The following is a 22,025-nucleotide window of genomic DNA, read 5'->3' on the forward strand; positions in this document are numbered from 1 at the left end:
ACAGTCAGGTGCACTGGTTACTTTCCCTGCTTCAAACCAAGCTATGTTAATTAGCATCTATAAGAATGTGTGCCTTACATGTTTTTTTCCTGTCTGTGAATAAATGCTACCTTGCATCATTGTATCCTTTTGTTAGGCTTCAGCTTACCACATCTCAGTTTTGGACTAAGCAATTGTTGAAAAAGGATTCATTAAAAAAAAGAATAGCAAGAAATCAATTTTGTAAACTATGTACAGCATGAATTATCTGACCTCTCCTTAGTAAAAACGTGTAAACACATCTTTTGGATAAATAAAAATCTGAGAATAAAAATATGAAAGGAAGTTACATAATGAAACATGAGGGACTAACAATTTATAACAATTCAATATTCCACATCTGTGACTATTCACACATTTCTTTAGAAAAGAAACATTTATGACAAACATGTCAATATTCTACAACAGTGTGTCTTAAAATGTCCTTTTTTTCTTTGTCTAAACATGCATTCAAAGATCTATTGCAGCGCTTTAAATTGTCTAAATTGTAACAAATTTACACAATTATTTACACTTAATGGTGATGATGATTGTTGTTTAGATAGGGGCAGTAAACTATTATGAGCAGTCCTAAGTTGTTGCCTAAGCTGATTTTAACATTTACATTTAATTTGTCAAATTCAAAAGCATGTTTTTACTATTTTTGTTTAAAAATGATGCTACACCATAACATTCATTTCTGAATCACTCTGCTAAGAAAGCGAGCAAAAAAGAAACAGCATTCTGGCTGTTGCTTTAAGGGCATGTTTTCAGAACAGGCACATTACAGGAAATGTAAGCGTTTAACAGAATGTCACTCACAAGGTTATTACTTCTTTCAGATGCTTGCTTTGCATTTACACGCTGCTGACCAAGCTAAGCTACACAATCTCTTAAAATTTTCCCTACCCTTTATTTCTGGGCAGGCTGTGTCTGGGGGTCCATTTTATTGTGCAAGTGAAAAAAAATCTGCATCCCTAATGTAAATTTGTCACATTATGGTCTCCATAATAAGTTTGTCTTCTCTTGACTTCATTATGGACCTTGTGTGCTTCAGTGGGAGTAATATAAACAGGCTCCACAGGTTAGATGCAATTTTCTTACAAGTAAGCTCAATATAAAAATTGAAAGAATAAATCTTACATTTAACATAACAGCATATTATGGCACTTATTAATGAATACAAAGATGACACCTTGTAGGCAGGTCTTAAAAGCCAAGCAAGGTTAGTACTGGATTGGACGACCTTTAGGGAAAATCAGGTTGTTGTAAGTAGTGTAGGTGGACCAGTAGGTGGTGCTCCTCCTTCTGTAATTTCCAAACCAATGCCCCAGTTTGATGAGAAGGGAAGCAGCACTGTTGGAAGTGTAGTCTTTTAGATTAGATGTTGAAACAAGTTTCTGGCTGCCGGCTCATTACAGGCACTGTTCAATACTGCTGTCCTGGCTGAATTCCACTTTGGGCTTCTACAGTCAGGTCTCTTTAAATGTCCTCTTAACTCATTTCTCCTGATTTTGATCTGCAGAGTAGTTGGGATTGTCAGTGCAGAATGACTGCCATGCTTCACCCAGCTGGGTGCTGCACTTCAGTGGATGCAAATGCAACAGGTGCTATTGATACATTCTTCTTAACGTTATTATTCAAAAAGGGAGACAGTAACAGGTTCTCCTCTCTTAGGCAGAAGAAAAAAGGGCTGTAAAGCACTTGAAGGAGAAATACACAGCCATGAAAAAGTCATCATGCATATTTAAAACCAGCATCGTTTACAAACAAAGATCTACTGTAAGCTTTCACACATTTTAAGTTACTGGGTATCAGAGGTGAGCTGATTGCAAATTCAGGTCACAGAATTCCTTGACCGTGGCTTATCAGGCAAAGACCAGAATCTCTATTTGCCAGCGTAGTTGAAACAAAGTGAAATACATTTTAGTTGATGTACTGTACGAACTCAAAGTTAAAGTGACATACACTAGAATTGTTTTTCTTTCTATAAAGCAGTAAATTGAAAGTTATCGGTACATACCTGTATTGTGGAGCAGGGTTCCCCTTGGCCTCGCAGGTCAAGGTTGCCTCCTGTTCTGGTAAATCAATAGGGAGAATGAGGTTGCTTGGTTCATTCACCCAGCTTGGTCCATTGAATACTCTGTCTTCTGTACAGAACAAAAACATACAAAACAAAATTGTTTGCATGCAGTGCTGTGTCAGATAACGCTCAATGTTTTTAACATACTGTATGTAATAACTTAAAAGAGACTACGTATCGAGACAGGTAATTCTGGCTAAGCTGCAATTTATATCAGGATTACACAGATAATGTTTTTTAGCACACAAATATGCATGTTAAAAGACTGGTTGGATTGGAATTAACATGAATAACCAGCATTTTTCAGCATAAAATGATATCCGTGGGTCTCCTTTTACATAGTCCATTATGTCCTTCATTAGTGCATGAACATTGAAAGCATGTTTACCTGCCTGGAAGTAAAGGGCATCCATCTGGCTTTAGAGACAAGCCACTCTTTTTTTTCTTTGAGAAATATGTCTATCTCCTTTTGTGTAGACGCTTAAGAACATTAACCAGAATCACATCTGGAACAACTGATAATGAAATCAAGCATGACACCAGGGAGGTGTTTTTTTGCAGGAACAGAAACCACAATGCAATGTTTCAATGAAACTGAAAATAACTTAATTTAGATTCAACAAGATCCATATATTTTCTTATATGTTCCAATAACAATGCAACAGGAAACAGAATAGGTAGACAGTGATTGGATGAAGAGTTCATTAAAATGTATGCATTATAAGATGTATAAACAGTATACTGTATACTTTCAGATAATTAAAAAATGAAGACGTATGATACAGTTTTTGCTAGGAAAAATGTCAAGTGATTTTCACAATATCAATATACACAGAGTTTAAGAAATGCTTTGTTGTAGAGCCCACAGGCTTCCATTGCAGTATTTCAAACTTCTTCCAAGTAAGCTTTTCATAATATGATATTACAGAATAGTAGAGAAACAAAAACAGATATACTTATAAATGTATATGAGATATACTATGAGTATCATGTGGTCATGTACTGCACAGTATACTGTATACAGTATACTGTATGATATATACGGCTTCTGCTATGAGTCTTTAATGCAGATATTATACTTACAGTATAATGCAGAATGCTGAAATTATTAAGTAAATTCATGTTTGAAAAAAAGTTTTGATAAAAGGAAATTTAACAAGTTGCATAGTATTTGCAGAAAAAGAAATCACATTTTGGTGTCAAAAAATAAAAATAAATCAGTTGAAATTGCTTTTGATTTTTCTGGGCAAATGTTAGCTGTTTCCGAATTTGTAGAAACTTCACTTCACAATGCAAGTTATTTTCATACTGACTGAACCCTTCAACTGAATCTTATACAACACAGAGAAATATTACTGTGACATCACCTAATATCCTTGCTTCTTGTGTCCCTGTTTTTCACAAGTGGGATTACATTTTACATTAAAACATTGTGTGTGAAGTGAATTATATGTGAGGAAAATATAATTATACAAATTACTTTTAAGGCCTGGTCATATAATGATGCATCATGAATGTACTCTAAGCACATCTTTCCCAAAACAGTGGAGATGAAGTGCTTTCCTGCTCAATTACCCCCTTTTATATAAATACTGCATATATAAATGACCGATAAATCACTCAGCACTTCAAAAACCCGAGGGTATGCAGAAAATAATGTGCAAAGCACTAAAGGTCACAAGGAGTTTGGTTTCAATAAAATCAGTTAGCACCTTGAACGTGGACTGTACTGTAAATGACCAGGTATTCATATCCCTCTAGAACTGGAGCACTGGAGGAGACAATTAGAATGTCATGCAGTCAATATAACTGGGACTATGAAGTAACTGAGCTTTATTCTCTTCATCAGAAAGTCAATGCTAGTATACTCCAAAAAGCAATTTGCTTTATATAAACATAAAATTTGCGCATATACTCTAAAAACAGCACCTGATCATCATCGTCATCATCATCATCACCATTACAGTATGTGCTCTGATGTGTGAAAGAGACAGATTCCTGCTAGAACATACATGTATTATATTATTGATCTGGAATGAGCTTATGATACAGTAAAGGTCATTAAAAAATACAAATTCCATATTTTTTCAATACAGAACTTTGTTTTCATGTGCACTGTATACTCTGATTTATCAGGTACTTTTTCTTTGTATATAAACACATCACGCAGACCTAATTTTAATTTAAAAAATCATCTGCATTTTCATGCTATACTGTACATTTCATTATAGTATGTCCATTCAGTACAAAATCATAGGACAACATGCACTGCAAATCCATTAGGATTTTAAATTACAGCAAATAAAAACAAAATAATTCAATAGGTTAAAAGGTTCATTCTTTGCAAAGTATATGAAAGAATGCAGCATAAATTCCCTTTCCTCTAAAGCAAAGGGAAAAATTAATTATTATTGTTAAAAAGCGTTAAGCATTTGTATACTTGAGTCGTAGAAGGTCATTGTTTGCATAAAATACAAGCACTGAATACTAAGATTTTGTGCAGTAATGGGCTGACAGGTACGACTTTGCACACCGAGAAAAAAAAATATTTCCCCATTAAAATTACTAGGTGTATTTTCTACATTATGTTGCCTGGGTATCCAATATCTAGATTTAAAATATACCTCCAAGAGTGCAGGAAAGTTTTAAGGAAATTGTATTTCTTTTGTTAGACTACAGTTTATCAGTTTTGGCCTCATTACCTGACAATGGCAGGTAATCATCATCATGTTACAACTCATGGACACCCTCCACCAGACCTATCACTCACGCTTTCTATTCGATCATTATTTGATGTAAGATTTCTGTTCTCATTCCAACATCTCTGGAATGGGAATTCCAGTAAGATAAACACTGAATGTACCCTATGCTCTCTTCAGTTCCAAACACCAAGTAGAAAACTTCAATTAATTCTTACACCTATTATGCATGACCTGCTTCTGTTTGAGCACATTAATTATTACCATTTATGTTTTGATGCTCAGTGTTGTCACTATTCTTCATTAGAAATAAGTTGCTGTTATATCTCACCTACGATAAGACAAATGAGTAGTTTATTTTTTTTCCTCACAAGTTCTTTGATTAAAAACACTAAATTGCTTCACGTTGTGACCACAGACTTTCTCAAGGTGAAACAGAACAGTTATGTCCCCTAAGAGAGCATAACGTTCCTAAGACAACATCAGTAAGAAATGCACTTAAAAAGGCAAAACCCAGTGGAAAATATTTAAGGTATGACAATATGTTTGACAAAACCGCACTTACACATCTGCATTTATTTGTCAGACCCATTGTTCTAAATCCAAACTAATAATTTCCCTTTAAATCAAAGTCGAATAATTGACTGGAGTGAATGTCATTCGTTACAGATAGTATATCATTCTCAGAAAACTGTGACGAGAGAGAGACAAAAAAGAGAAAGATTTCAGTATATTTCTCAGACAATGTTATAGTAGAGAAATGTTAAATATTCAGTGTCTTAGAACAGCTCAATTGCATATGTACTGTAGAAGCCTTTCATTAGTTACAGCTTCGACCATATCAATAAGTTATGTATTATAACTTTTATCTACCTTCAATCTTCATCTGAATTAATGCTGCTGTTGACATTGATTATATGTTTAGAAATTGACCGAGAGAAAAAAAAAACAAAGAAATGACTATGGCTATTAACAATGGCACCCCAGTCCTCATTTACAGGAAAAAAATATTGTATACAACTTAAGGGCACAAAATACTTTCCTGTCTTTACAGCTTTCTTTCTCAGGCAAAGCAAAAGTTATTTTTATTATTACTTTATGCCCTTTGTGCTTATAGGTAATGATAGATACCTTCTGCAGCACTTGAGTGTACTTTGAAGTAGTGTCAAATTATACCTTTAGATCTAATAAGAATGGTGTTCAGCAGCTACATGATTTATAACATCCTTAGGTCAAAAGGCCTTTGATTGCAGCACTCCCTTTTCCACTAACTCATTCTCTTCATCTTTAAGCTACAAATGTTTAGCATATAAGTTGGAAGCTGTTTGCTCTTGAATGCTAAAATCTTTTTTTTAACAATTTTCTACACCCTCGTGGAAAATTTCAGTTTTCTGTCTGTGTGCAGGTCTGAAAGATTCACTACTTTAAATATTATAATTGATTTATTGATTCCGTGGGATTTATTTTGACAGTTTTGTAAAAAGTGATCTGAAAAATGTGTATCTTAGAGTTAATGTACTATGTAATTGTTTGACATAATTGCATACTAAATGTTATTTCAAAACCTATCTATTTTATATGGATGGATAGGCCTTTCTATCATTGATCTAACATTTCTCAATTTTGATGTTGTAATTGAGGAATTAATTGAAAGGGATCACGTTTGTAAACATATAATCTGAAAAATGTGATTGTGAAATGAAATGAATCACATAAGCTGTTTGACAACTAAATAACTTACTTTTATATACGTTAATTAAAAACAAAGGTTAGTTTCAAACTTATCAGTAAACTCATCAGATTATTTGTCAATATTAACATTGAAATTTTGTTTTTAATTTGTAGCTCTTTACCTTTATCTTTATCTGGCATGAATTTTTACTTTAAGATCTTCTGCTAAAATAGCATGGTTTAACTATGGGACAGTATGAAAAAATGTAATTGTCTGAAATAGTGATCCATGGCGAAAGGAATAATACACATAAAATTAAATCTTTACATATCATGTTGGACCTTTAAAATACCATAACACTTTAAAAGGTCATGGTTAATGGAATAAAATGAACATTTCAGTTTTCTCTGTTTTAGAAATATTGTGAAATTTTACGCTGGCCCAGAAGGGTAATCAAACTCCATAAAGTCTCAGTTAATGGCTAAAATAAGCACTAATGACAAGGGCACTTTGTTTGTTCTTCTCAGTTATGATTTTAACATAATCATACAGTAATTACTGTACAATGCATTACATATTTCTGAAAAATGTGTAGAAGGAAATTAATGCATATAACATTAACAAAGGATCTCAATTTCAGTTAAACAACTGGCATTTATAAATTCAGTCCTATCAGTGACTGGCCAAATCATTGTCACTTGTGAAACTGTTCTATTTAACTTCAATAAGATTCTTTCAGCTAATGTGATTGGATTATGGATCAGTCATCCATATTGAACTAAACAACTATCCGGTTTCAAACTTGCAAAACATATCCAACATAGTAAAACAAAATGCAAGAAATAAGAAATTAATTTAAACCTGTACAATTAAACATCAGAATAAGTGTGCATTGTATGTTTTTGAAAATAATGACTTCCTTGTGCTGGTCATTTGGAAATTGCATTATACTCTTAAAATAAAATAATATTGCAAAGGAATCATTTTTAAATAAAAAGAAGTAGTAAGACATTTTACCTGCAAGGCAGCCAATGATTGATAGCAGGAAAAGTCGTTTCCATAGTAACATCATCTTCAGTTGCCAAGGGCAAAGAAGACTCTCATCCAATCGCTTGTGAATAGAACACTTTTCCCTTGAATGCAAGACCCTTAATCTGAAAAAAGTAATTATAGAAAAAATTAATAGTAAGCCATCTAGTGCCAGATACACTAAGCATTTACTCTTGCAAACTTTGAATTATTATTTATCTTTATTTAACCCATTTTCATGTAATAAAAGGTGTTTAAAAAGGCAATGTGTGAGAGAGATAAAAAAGGAAATGACCCACTTTCACAACAGAAACTATATCAACAAGTTAACACTAACACAAAAAAATATATTTTAGAATTCCAATACACTGTTGTGCTGTAAATAGGCCGCTTTCCTGAATTAATTTTCTCTCAGTTGCTATTTTTGCTATTTTTGCCTGCGCATGAGTAGCAGGTGGCCACATGTTTTCCATCCCATTGTCATTTGGAATGTGATTTGCATTTACATATGAAGGAAAGGCCTTTAATAGATGAGAAGTGAACTAAAATGCAATACTAAATACACCTAACAGCAAAGGTTATGTTAATCTGGCAGTTATCCTGTATACAAAATTGTTATGTTTTGTCTTTCATTCCAAACAAAATGCATCCATAGAAGCTACCAATTTGTGAGAAATTATATGTATATTCTTCCATTTCATTATATGAATAATGAATGATAATCATGTATTTTTCTGTTTTAGGATGTTTTGAGATGTACAAGTATTTATTTTATACATAAAAAAACTAAAAATATATTACTAATACAGAAAGGATGTGGAACAGGCACACAATCCTCTGAATGGGATGTGAATTTGCTACCGCCTTCCTATTTCTGCTGTTAGTCCCACTGTGTAGTGTTAGCTACTATATGATTGGAGGAGCTGCTCTCACTGAAATTCCACTTGCTGGGAAGTTTTGCAAGCCTTAATTTTTTTCCCATTTTAAATTCTGTCAAGTAACAGCCTGCCAGGTTTCAAGATATCACCTTAAATAAAAAAAAAAATAAACAGAGCAAAGGTCAAAAGAAGCCTGTTAGGAGAAATCTTCTGTCAGTGAAAACTATCATCACTATAACCAACCAAAAGTAAGCAAAGTCAGAAAAGATGGCAACATTAAAACTGATTAAAAGATTAATAAAAATGTAATACCATATTTTACAATAACACAATGCCAGAAAGAAATTGCATTGATTTATACATAACATGCCAACCTGAAGAACATGAACAGCAAGAAAACCAAATGGTATTGATATGGACACCAATAGCAACTGTTCTAAGCCTCTTGAATAGACCCGGTTGCGAAAATAAAAGAGAGTATAAACTAGAACACTAATTTTCTATTCACATTTGCCAGCAACTTGTTATGGTACTGACATCCAACCGCACACACCCTTATGCCTTGCTTCACCTATTCTGGTATGGCGTGGGTTAACCAGGTCCCTTTAACCCATGACCACACCTCCCTCCCTCTCTATTTAAGCCCAGCCATCTGCATCCACCTTTGCTCAGTATTGGGTTGTACCTCTTGGTATACACTTCAGAGCCTTCTTTTGTGATTCAGTCTGTCTCCTGTTTTTTTGGACTTCTGCACTGCCTACTTGTACTTGCCTTTTGGGTTTTGACTGTGGTCTTGATGAATTGAGTGCTTTCCTGGTTTTTGGACACCATGTTATTCCTTTGAGTACGATTCCTGATAACCACTTTACGACTTCCCGGTCTTCGTCACACTCACATACAGTATACCCTCTGAAATCAGCATAACACAGCTCTATCACCCTGCAGCTCACAACTAACAACCCACTTAATATAAGTAGGTGTGAGTAGGTGTGAGCCTGGTCTGCACCTGGATGGGAGACCTCCTGGGAAAGCTAATGTTGCTGCAGGAAGAGATGTTAGTAGGGCCATTATAGGGCACTCACCCCACAATCTGTGCCCCAGTATAGAGACAGGGACATAACACAGATGACCTGATTCTCTGTGGTCTTCCCAGGGCATTTCTCGGAAAGAGTAGCGGTGTTATCCTTCATCCTTGCCAAAGTTCTCATTGTTCTTTATCAATTGGCTTCCTAATAATCCCGGTCTATGAATTGGTTTCATCACTCTGTTCGCCTCCTCACTGATAGTTGATACAGTACAGTATGTGGTGAGCGTTCTGGCTCACTATGGCTGCCGCCGCATCATCCAGGTGGATGCTGCACATTGGTGGCGGTTGAGTGTAGTCCCGATTATCTGTAAAGCACTTTGAGAGGAGTGTCCATAAAAGCGTTAGAGTATATAAGTGTAAGGAATTATTATTAATTATATAATTATTTGCAGTCTTGTTAACTGTCAAAAATGCTAATTCTGTAAACAATGTCTCTTCTGAACATGTACAGTATGGGAAGTGTAAAAATTGCTCAAATACAGTATGTATATCATATCAAAAATACTTCTGTATATCATATTAAAAATAGATTATGACAAAGTACATCTTTTTAAAATCAGCAACACAGAAGAAAAGTAAATGCACAGAAATCAATGACTAATGAACAGGGATACAAAATGAATATTCTTGTTACTGCATTTAGGTTGACAGACAGTTCTTTTAAAAGGGCTTAGTAAAGTAGCATTTGGGGACAATGACTTACCACCCCCTCATTCATTTATAGGAGATCATGCATGATATTCGGGTTATGTACCAGTGAATGGATTGTGGTTTGAGCTCTGGTCTTGTAACTTTTTTGCAGTTTCACATCATAGATGGAACACATGCTGTCGTATTCTTGCACAAAGCAATGCCATGACTCATTGATGTGAAATGCCCTGCTTTTTAAATACAATAGATGTAAATGTAATTCTGTTGGATAATAAAGGGTCCTGGGTTTGGAGTTAATATATTTTCGCTAAGTAGTCTCCACCACCTAAAAACTTGCAGGTTAAGACGGATTGACTTCTTTACCTTCTTTACCAAGGGGATTTCATACTTTGGGAATATGTACTGTAGCCTGTACAGTATTGGATATGCAACAATGGAGAAACAGAATCAGATGTGCTCAATGGACCAAAAGATCTCTCGTCTGAAGACTCTCTGAAGTTCTAATAATTTTGGTCAAATAGTTAAGTAACCAAAGTATATTTTGTTTATCATTTTGTTAATGTTATTCTTGTTTCAGGAATTAAAAGCATTCTCATGTCTTCAAATAACTTGAAGTAATAATAACTTATATTTTAGTTCATGATCGTGATGATTGAGTTTTAAGGGTGAAACAGCACTCAATAACAACATGCAGGAATAATGTATGCAGCTGAATACATTATTCCTTTTAGAACTCTAATGTGTCTAATCTGTTTTTCTTTAACCAAACACCGAGTTTATTCATTTTATGGATGCACTTTGTTGATATGTCTGTGGTTTTCACTAGATCAAGAGCTGAATGTTTTTTAATTTTTCATTTTTTCAAGTGACAATTACTTAGAGCAGTGACATGACCATGGGTTTCAAAACACATACATTGTAGATTAATTATCAGGGTGGGAATATTAATTAGGCCTCAGTGTTTCTCAACACAACAGTAGACAGCAGAACAACCTTAACAGATTATTAATTAAACTTCACTTATACAGTATAAAGCCAAAGACAGCAGTCACGAACAGCTGTTTCATCAGTGTGGTATAAAAATCTTTGACCAGTGAAACTGGTTCATATACAGTACTGTATGCATCTAACAAGGTCCTTTCAGGATTATGGTGTGTATCTTTCATTGACTTAATGTTGCATATACTGTAGTTCTTTAGCTTTAAATATGTTATGCCATGCCCACCCAAATTATATATTTCATTTTGTAATGAAATTTATTATTATTGTAGCTGTTTTTTTTTAAAATGATTTTTATCATTAGGTTTAAAATGCCAATAAAATGCTGGCTTCTACGTAGGTTTTATTTCAGTATTTTAGCTAGGATTGTCTTCACTGGGATTTGTTTTTACACCTCTTTCATAAATTAATTTTATTAATACAGAAGAAGCATTTATTCTTTTTAGGATGGGTGTTTGTCATTATAATGCTCGGTTTTTCCAAACATGATAATTGAGATTGTTATGTTCTTGCATCTTCATATTTTCTAAGCTTGAACTTTAGCTTTTTTTGGTAAGGGAGAATGAGCCATTAGCTGCTATTTAGCATTTGTTGCTCCTCAGGCATAAAACTTCGGAAGGGGTGAAGGATTTCGCTCAGCACAGTGATGTCAAATAATCTTTTCATATATTTGCTTAGATGAAATTGGATGAAAGTTTTATCCAGTTCACATGTCATGTTTATAGGTCTCCAAGTGACAGCTTTAATGTTCCTTAAGTTGAGAATTGATGAAAGACAGAAAGAATTCTGTAGAAAGAACCTATTAAATGCCATTGAAATTACAGTTTTGCCCTAGAAGTGGCAAAGAATACTTATGTGAGAATGTGAAAAGATTAGCGTTATATTTTTGTTAGGAAATAATTTCTAACAATGGCTGTACTAACCCATAAATGTCAGTGACCCAGATTTAGTGCCTAGAGGCATTTTTGGAGTCTATTAATTTTGACCACAATGTCAGTATTTGCAGGGATTTTACACATAAGACAAAAAAAGAGTTGCAGATACTGTATATCAGGTGATATAAGCAAAATAAAAAAGCCATCTCTATGGAATTGACCATAGTCACACAATATCCACCTACTATGACACCACTTCTGAAAATTGATTTATTTTTACTGAATATGTTAAATAGACAATAAATAAAAAATGTAACATGATGTATGTCCTCCATTCTTATTTCTGTTGTGCAGCAAACTCTAACTTATAGTGCAGCACCATCTGACTCATTCAGTTAAGTGTTGTGGGTGTGCTCTTTAACCCTTGATCAAAGAGCTAACAAAGATTCCAACTCCACCATGTTTGCTTTCAATTTTAATTGCTTTATTAAAACAATTCCCTTTCACGTCACACTGTGTAGACTAATAGTTATGCTTCAGAAGGTTAAAAAAATGAGTTTTATGTTTTTTACAGTGAGGGAAATGGATTGCAGAAAGTAAACCATACTGTATGTTGACTAACAATGGTAGGGGGGGTTTATTGCTGTGTTAAGGCTGTGATTCAGAGGTATCTGAGAAGACAGCAACATTTTGATGTTTTCATAGCTATAAGTGAGCAAATATTGACTGCAATCAATAAATAAATATGCTTTAATCTTGAAACACATCTAAAAACAACCCCCCAAAATATAAAAAATCCATGAAAAATCAGCTTTCTTATCCACCTATCCATTTTCTAACAGCTTGCTCCAATTCAGGGTCACAGGGGAGCCAGAGCCTATTCTTGTAAGCAACAGGTACTGTACAGTATAAGGCAGGATTATACCCTAGATGGGATGCCAGTCCATCACATCGCAGACACATACTGTAGAGTTTTTGGACTGGAAGGAAGGAAACTGGAAATACTGGAGGAAATCCACACTAACACAGGGAGAACATACAAACTCCAAACCCTAGGTGCAGAATTTCACCGTGGATCCTTGTCCTGCGAGGCAGAAATGCTAACCACTGCACCATGGTGGTCAAATTATTCAGTCACCTCTACCATAAAAATGAAAAATCCCATGAATGATTTTAAAACAAATTCCAAAATTCCATGATCACACACCTTCCCTGCCTCTTAAAACACAATGTTTTCCTTCCAGGAGAGCAATTCTGAAAAAAGTCATTAGAATATTGCCTTCAAAAATTCTAATTCCAGTCTTACTAAAGCCATGCAGGGGTATGTCAGCAGAAAATATACTTTTATAGATGAAAACTGACACATTCTTCTCAAGAGTAAACTTTGTTCATTTATTCAAAATTATATAATCTTCAAGTCACTCCTGGGTCAGTTCTGCTGGATCTTCATGCACAATTTTCTTTCATACCCAGTCACTAAAGCCATATGGGATTTCAATGTTGCTTTCTTTTCATATTAGGTTTTTTTTTCCAATAGCTTTGGACTAACTTCAGTACTAAGCAGTATTGTGGGGGAGCAATTTGAGGTTTTGGCTTTAACTCACTTGGAATGACAACCAGGCTGTGAGAATAAAGGTATTATTCTCTCTACTATTTGGAATTAGCCAAAGAGGGTGACAATATCTTAAAGAAAGAGGTGAAAAAATGTCAACACAGCAAAGGGGTATTCATTAGCAGAATTTGTACATGGTGTAGAAAGGTTTTAACACTTTGTGCTTGATTTTCAGGGAAAAGACTCCATGAAGCATATTTGCCTAGATATCATTACAATCTCCAATTCTCTGGTAAAACTATATATATTTTTTTACTTTTAGATAAAAATCGATTTTCCTGTCTTGTGTAACATGAAAGCTTTTATCAAATACATCTTCAGTGTCACAGCCTTGATGTTGGCCTACCCTTTAAGCAACCTGGTCTTACTTGTCAAACCAAAGGGAAACACAGGTCAGGAGCCAGTGAGCTGTCATTCCCCCCTCACTGGGCAGAGCCAAAGAAGGTGCATGCTGGGGAGGCAAATTCTAATTATAATTCTAATTCAAAAACAGCAAAAAACAGCAACAAATACTGATAGTGGTATCTTTATACAGGTATATAATTTTTGCTGTTCATTGGCTGACAATAAAAGGTACAGTACAGTAGTTATATTTGAGATTAAATACTTCTGGAAAATAATTTGTGCAATTGACTGTAATGTAATGAAGCTTAAGCTATACATACATTAGTAAGTTCATGGACAGCACACTGAACTGTTATGTATTAAATCATTTACTTCCTATTTGCTTTTCTCTGTCCCACCTTCTCCCTGACCTCCTTTCTCTCCTGCCATCTCTTTGATTTCTGTACCTCATTGGCTCAGTCTCACAATTATTCCCCCCATTCCATCTCTCTTCCCAAACCCTCATCCCCTATTCCAGGTGGTAAGACCCATAAGGTCACTCTTTCATTTTCACAGGGTGAAATAACAACATCAGATGCAGAGTCCTTGTCACTTCCTCCACATACAGCTATCATGGAGATGTACACAATTCTTCTTTGTGCCCTCACTGCTTCTTCTTCAAGTCAGTCAGATCACCTAAATAGCTATTCTGTGTGTTGCACAACCTTTGACCATGCTATGTATCTGATCAAAGCAGCGGGGCAAAATGCCCAGCTCTTAAACTTGACATTGCTAATGCTTTTAAAGTCATGCCTGCTGACCCTTAACTCTGGTGCCTCTTTGGCCAAACAAATACTGTTTGGCAGTTGAGCTATACAGTACTATGTTTCAGACCTCCTACAGAAAAAAGGCTCATTCTCTCATGTCCAAAATATAATAGGTGATACTGCTTAGAGAAGTACTGTCACAAGAGCATTTATTTTTTATCCATCCACGCATTTTCTAACCCACTTTATCCAATACAGGGCCAGAGGAGAGCTGGGGATTAACCTGAAAGGAACAAGCGCAACACAGGATACACTTGGATGGGACACCAGTCCATTGCAAGGCACACACAAAGTCAAACAGTCATACTTGCACCAGGGCTAATTTGTACAGAAGCCAATTAATATACTGGCATGCCATTGAATTGTCATTTATTTTTTAATAGATTTTAAGTCTTAGTTCTAATTTAATGGTTTGGGGTACTGCTTCTTTTGGGGATCCTAATTCCCTTGTTCTTTGTCCATACACTTAACCCTCAACCAAATGGAGTAGGCCAAAACCTTCTTAATATTTCAATAAACATTCCTAAACACATTTTATTCTTAATGGGTGTTGTCATCCCTCATGAACTGGATGTTGCCCCACCTCAACCATTGCTTGTCTTTATGTGCTTTTTTTATCAAAGCTTCTCATTATTCCATTTTGAAGAAATGTTAACAAACAACTGCTTCGTAACTGGATGGGGAATAACCAGTATTAAATGCTGACTAGTGCATTTCTCAATAGCAGTAAAAATGTAACATTTCTCTTTATATAATTGTAAAATTTTAAAGAAAAATTGAAGGGCATTTCCTGTTATTTGTTGCTTACAGATCAGTTCAAAATACACCCCATTAAATGTTTTAGTGTACAGAAGCTTTGGGCAGTAATTATTTAAACAACATACTGTTCCACCAGCTTAATGGGAGTTTCACAGCTTTTGCTTTCACAATAACTGAGCCTAAACAGATATAGTTGGCTATTAAAAGATCAGGGGCTACAGAGTCTAAGATTCAGCAAATTATAAGAATGTCTGTTTGTTGAGACATTTGTCTGCTCCTAATTGAGGGGAAAAGTGGTTAAAGGGCCATCAGCTTTCCCCTGAAGGGTATTTCTGCCACAAAGAAGCTATTGTGGAGGAAGGATTTCAAGAAAGATGCCAGAACAATATGAAACCGTGCATCTACTGTTTAATAGATGAGAACAAACAATTAAGATGTGTTGAAAGCTGTTGCCATGCCTCAGACGTCAGCAAACCAACAGTACTCCAGTACTCTATGAGGCTCTCACAAATCTTTCTACTGTATATGGAGGTTTAAATTGGGAGGATGTATTATTGGCTTTTGTATCCATACTGACCAGATTTATACCGGCATAGGCAACAGCTGGCATTATTTACCAGTACAGCTGCAAAACTGAACCATTATGGTTAATCTCTGGTGTCTATTTTGGCACAAGTGTATATCAAACCAAAAAAGATTAATTACTTAGTCTTGATAAAGGAAATTATTCACATTATGGAGTAGTTTTACCTGCAGATATGTTTTATAAAATCAAAATTGAGGGGTATCAGCTACTGTATGTTTATGAACCGTATATTTTGGTTCATGTTTCTCTTAAGGAGGTTCTTAAGTGGAACTCATAGATCCTCCTGTCTCCTAAGAATTGTATTTTCAATTAAATTAATTAATTAAGCATGGATGCCAAATGGTATTCATACTATTGATTTTTCATTTATATTGGTACAGATGCCAGCAGAGATCTCCTGAGCTAGTCGAGTAACCGGTAATATTATGTACCTGTAACATAGAATATCATACATAAGTAAGAGGCTGTTCCATTTACATATAATGAGAAGAGTATCACTTTAGCACACAAACCATATTAATGTATTATGCATATATTTGCTAAGCATGCCAAAGATGCAGTTGTAAATAGCAAATAAAATCCAAATAAGAAAATACGGTTGCTTATTGTCATGTCTTCTAACGGGCGCTCCGACCCTTTTTGTAGTTTAGTTTCATTATTACAGTACATTCACGTGCCCCTTCTATTATTTAAACCTCATGATTCTGAAGCTCAGTGCTCTGCATTGGAATATGGACGCCCGGAGACCTGCCTAGCATCGAGTTGCCCCATGTCCACGGCTTGAGGGCATAGGCTTCTGAACGGCGTCCTGACCAGCTGAGTCCAGGGCTTGGAGCGCAGGTCCTCGTCCTTCTGATTTTAACTACTGTGTTCCTGGTTCCAAGTTCCCTGTTCCTTGTCTTTGTCTCGGATGAACCTCCCTGCTACTGGATTTTGGACTGCACCCTAATTTCCCCTTTGGACTGTTTCAGACACGTATGCCTTCACCATGCCCCCAAGCACCAGATCTCTGCCATCACCACCCCCCTGTCTGTCATCCTGTCCTGATCCTGCCATCTTTCCCCCGATGTCCTACTCCAGTCACTTCCGGATTATACAGTCTGCACAGGGTCCTAAACTACACACTTTACGGGAGTCACGACTGGCTCCCATTTCGCTTGTAGCTTATTGGTCCAAGGATTTTGTCCGGCCATTTCCTAAAGGATTCTAGGAAATCTGCTTCTCAACTTAGCTTTGCAGTTTATTACAGACCACCACAAACATTTGCGTAAAGAAGCACCTCTTAATTTAAATTCTTTTAATTTCCACATGTGCACAGTTAATTTAATCTGCTTGTGTAAGAAATGTCTTTAAGGCCATTAATTAGCAATGTGGCTCTCCTTTGGACTCATTCCCGGGATTTGTTATTGTGTCACCAATGCTTTGTTCTTGCTTAGCATTAATATAACAGAATATGAATTAATCAAAATTCCTAAAGCACCTCATTACTCATTACTTGTCACTCAGAGAATTTCTTCATTTGACTTGTAGTGCCTAATATTTTAGCCAGAGAGTGTGTAACATACATAAACATAAACAATAACTTTTTTTTCCAACTTAGAAAACATCAGCCATCACTGTGACCTTTTACACCACTCAAGGTTCTTTTTGTAATACAAAATATAACTCATGTTTTAAATTATCCCTGAGTTGATGTTGCAGCTCTTTCACAGTGAGAACATAACATGTAAAACATTCAATTACAGTTTAACTGTAAGATCTGGAAGCATAGATTTAGCTCAATGTATTATATTTTTGTAACAGATCTGACCAGATAACAGGGTAATCAGAACTGAAGTAAACCCAAGGGGCAGAGGTCATGTTAGTTAATCGATCCTCAATCACTTGGCTTTCTGTAAATATCCATACATCTACATCATCTATCAATATAATACAGAACACATTTCAGGATTAGAATAAGCAAGTCACTATTAGTTATAAAATTGTGAATACTGACCATTAACTGGTTACAGTTTAGCTACAATAAACAATAAACATTGCTTACTTTGATTTTGTACTGTACATGCAAAGTCTCCTTATAAGAGTTCTATCTTTGTGAAAAGCTAGAGCTAATTAAGATTTACATTTCCATAATTCATCTCATTTTCTGGCAGTTCATATCCAATGATTACATGGGCATTTTTGTGATTTGTGTGTTCTTTCAAAGATGAAGGAAAACTGGGACTTTTGCTCTCCTGTGTTTAACAAAACCTACTCACATATCTGCCAGACAAAGCAGTGGAGTGGAATATATTTATTGTTAAAGTGATTAGAATTGGCAAGTGCAGTTTAGTGTAGGAAGATGTTAACAATAGACTGAAACTTCTGTTGCTGTTTTGTTCCAGGATTCATTCAGCATCACAGGCCTTTAGAATGAACCTTTTAAATCTGCCACTGAAAAATATAAAATTCAAATATTAATCTCCTGATTTCCATTTTCTATTCCAAGTCACAACAATAATTGAAGTATGCCTGCCCCCTATTTCAAGTGCTGCTGACACAGAAGCTGGCAGTAACACATGCAACTACAGTATATGCATGTTAGTTTAACATTATCCTTGGTATATAATGAAAAAGAAGACTGACACTAAATGGCTAATCAAGTGTCTGCCATAGCTTAAAGATCATAAACAACAACAATACAGTTTTATTGTTATTTTTTTAATTTACACTAAGTATGCAAATAGCCATGTAACTGTTTTTTTAATAAAGATCACATTTACTTTAGTTTTTTTTGAAAATTACCTGATCAAGCTTGATTTTATTTGGATTATAATTGCTTTTTAAACATGTTAAATACAGCTGAATCATGTTATGTTTTTTCTGTTAATGGTAAAATGGTCATCATTTGGTCACCAGAAGTTAGGAATATACCAATAAATCAAAGTAAATTTGATACAGTATGCCTAAATTAAGTTGAGACTACACATTCATTGTACACCTTCTACTTTTTTCTTACATGATTGTGAAATTTAAAAACAAAATGCTGCCAATACTGGAAATCTAAGAAATGTTGGAGATTGGGTTGTCTCTTTTATCCTTCTACTATCATAGCTGTCACAATTCAGTCCCAACAGATCAGTGAACTAACATATTGAGTCACTGAACCTTTGGTCTTAGTTGCTTACTCTGTGAGTGACATCTACTGTGAGAAGCAATTGCATTCTGAAATTGTCCATCATCTCTGGAAATTAGAGTTCTTTCTTTGTTACAGCATTAACTAAAGTCCTATCTCTTAAATTCTCATAGACTCATAGTTCCCTTACAAGATCAGTAATAACAAAAAATAAATATTTTTTTTCAAGCACAAGTCCCATACTGTATCTACCAAAAAATCTAATGAAACTGAAAAACATCTTGTATTGGTTCTTAATCTTCTTCCTATTTGTTGCACAAATTAGATGAAAACTATTGCCAATGATTTCCACCAGATAATGTACTTTACAACTATTCATGCAGAAAATGTAACTTTCTTATCAAGGAATATCTCACTAAGTCGTGAAACAGATGGGTAGCACACACTCTGCTGAACAGATTGTTTTTCCATTCCTCATCTTCCCAGAAAGAAACTGCACTGCCCTCATCTTTATCATAAAAAAAGACTTTATTGATAAACCATTGTGAGCCTCTTTTTGTGGGTGGTGTCTCAAATTAAGGATTTCCTAACACAAGGGGAAAAAAACTAAAATAAACATATGCTGCTAATGTTTTATGTTGCAATTTACGAATTGCATTAACATCTTCTGAAAGTTTTCCTGTCTGTGGGGCAGCAATATGAAATCTTAAGAATCGTATGAAAGTTTTCATTCTTTTTGAAATGTTGTGACATAGAATCTGATCACTTTACACCCTTGCACCCCTACTGTCCAGTTATAAGGTGTCACATTCTACTAAGCATTAAGTGAACCTGGCAATTGGCTTTATAAGAGGCTTTATAATATTTGCCATATTCAAATTCACTTAAGCATATTTCACCGTGTTGGTTCTTCCAGTAAAAAGAGAATATGGACTTTCCATAGTTTCCAAAAACAACTGTGCATGGCCATGTGATACCAGGACACAGAGGAAATCTCTTTTAAAAAATAATGATGTTCAGTCCCCAATACTGCCTTGTCCTCTAATGTCCTCAAAGTGCCTGTTTGTGATTAAGTGAATATGTCTGCTACCTACAGTTAGTATAACATATTCTATCAGCTTCCTGCTGTTACAAGACAATTTATACCTTTCCTCTAGTATACAATGAGATTAATTACTTGTAACTCTCTGAGATATATATATATAGTATTGCATTATAATTTTCAAACAAAATTACAGAAGATTTTCCATTTATTCCTTTGACTTAGTGACTTATTTTTGCAAAATTGGAGGTGTTTATAAATGGAAGAAATTGGTATACTGTAGGTTAAAAAATAAAGAAATGTAGGACTGTGTACTACAAACATACTGTTTTATTAGTCTGTTACCTTTAGAATACTGAATTTTTTTTTAAGTTTCTACAAAGAATAATTAGTAAGGGTTGCTTGCTACTAGGATATTGAAACAGCATTAATTTATCAATATGTATAGTGTATTCTTTATGTATTATGTACTACGGACTTTATACATACATTTGCACTTCTTATAATGAAGCATTACCATTATCTGTTGTTTCATTGTACAAGGCTCATATACCTGTATGTGCAGGTTGATCCTTTTTTTCTGATCTTTTTGAAAAATGCTAAGAGGGGGAGTTTAAAGCTGGATTAATCTCAAAAACTGTATATTCTGCATCATTAGTCTCATCCGTGTCTCAGGTGATGCGTATTTTGGCACAAGATACCGATATGACCAGGCACTGCAGTGCACACAGAAGTACAACATACGCTCATGCATAAAGCTATCCCTTTAGAATGATTCTATGTTTTACAAACCTTTCTGCTTAGAGAAATAAATACAGACTCAAAAGAAATCAATTGCATTGTGGATGAATAATTTGTATTAAATGTTTTCTGACTAATTAAAGTTATGAAGAGCAAACAGCTGAAAGGAAAATGTGACTGTGCTTCAACACAGATAAGACATGATGTACTGTATTTAAAGTTATTTTCTGTAAAAGAAATTGACTGTCAGTGCTGATATTTGCCCTAGATCAAAAAGAAACCAACAAGAGATAAATCACAGCAGCCTTAGGCAGCATTACTTTGCTCTTCACAGACTATTGTATCAGCATTATATGCATGAGGTGATGATCACAAAATAGTCTATGTTGAAATTCCTGATGGTTCATTTTAAAGCTAAAACATTATTGTAACTTCATGATGAATTAAAGTTGCATAATTGACAAATTAATTTAAAGTCTAATGCTGACACAATGCAGTTATCTAAAAAAAGCTATTAATATATATTTATATATTATTTTGATGAGATACAGAAAGCATGATCAGGTCTAACTTTTTAAAGTATGATGAAGTATAGGGTATCAAAGATTTAATGTGGGACACAGAAAAATTCCAACACAATTCTTGCAGAACTGAACTATGTAGGCATTTGTAAACCACATCACTTGTAAAAGATAATAAATTCAGTTAATGTTTTCTCCCGTAATGGTCATTTATAGCAATTAAATGAACGAGAAACAAATAATTATTTGTTAAATATTTGCCTGAAAGAAGCATCACATTTTAAGCATGTAATTTTACAGTGTATTATTTTTATAGCACAAAACTTTTCCACATTGTTATTATCTAAAAGAAATCTCAAAAAAGAAATGTTTGAATCACTAAACCAAAACGATATTGATAAATGAAAAAATATATATATTTACATTTTGAATAAGAAGTCTGAGCAAAACTAAAAGAAGTATTAAAAAAATCTGAACATTTTTCCCCTAATAATATTAATTTTAAAA

General features: G+C 34.6%; 1 protein-coding gene across 3 annotated transcripts in view; it reads right to left on the reverse strand.

Annotated features, from left to right (window-relative positions):
- cntn3b (contactin 3b) overlaps positions 1-22,025 on the reverse strand; it is a 77,877-nt gene that overhangs the window by 55,333 nt on the left and 519 nt on the right. For all 3 annotated transcript variants that reach the window (XR_011189477.1, XM_069189363.1, XM_015347296.2), the window contains exons 2-3: positions 7,490-7,626; positions 2,042-2,168 (exon numbers count right to left, since the gene is read on the reverse strand). Coding sequence is in view for 2 of the 3 variants with exons in the window: in XM_069189363.1 (XP_069045464.1) it covers positions 2,042-2,168; positions 7,490-7,544 (182 nt within the window). In the remaining variant the exon portion in view is untranslated. The remainder of the gene's footprint in view (positions 1-2,041; positions 2,169-7,489; positions 7,627-22,025) is intronic.

The sequence above is a fragment of the Lepisosteus oculatus genome, chromosome 4 (genome assembly GCF_040954835.1).
Source record: "Lepisosteus oculatus isolate fLepOcu1 chromosome 4, fLepOcu1.hap2, whole genome shotgun sequence".
Taxonomy (NCBI): domain Eukaryota; kingdom Metazoa; phylum Chordata; class Actinopteri; order Semionotiformes; family Lepisosteidae; genus Lepisosteus; species Lepisosteus oculatus.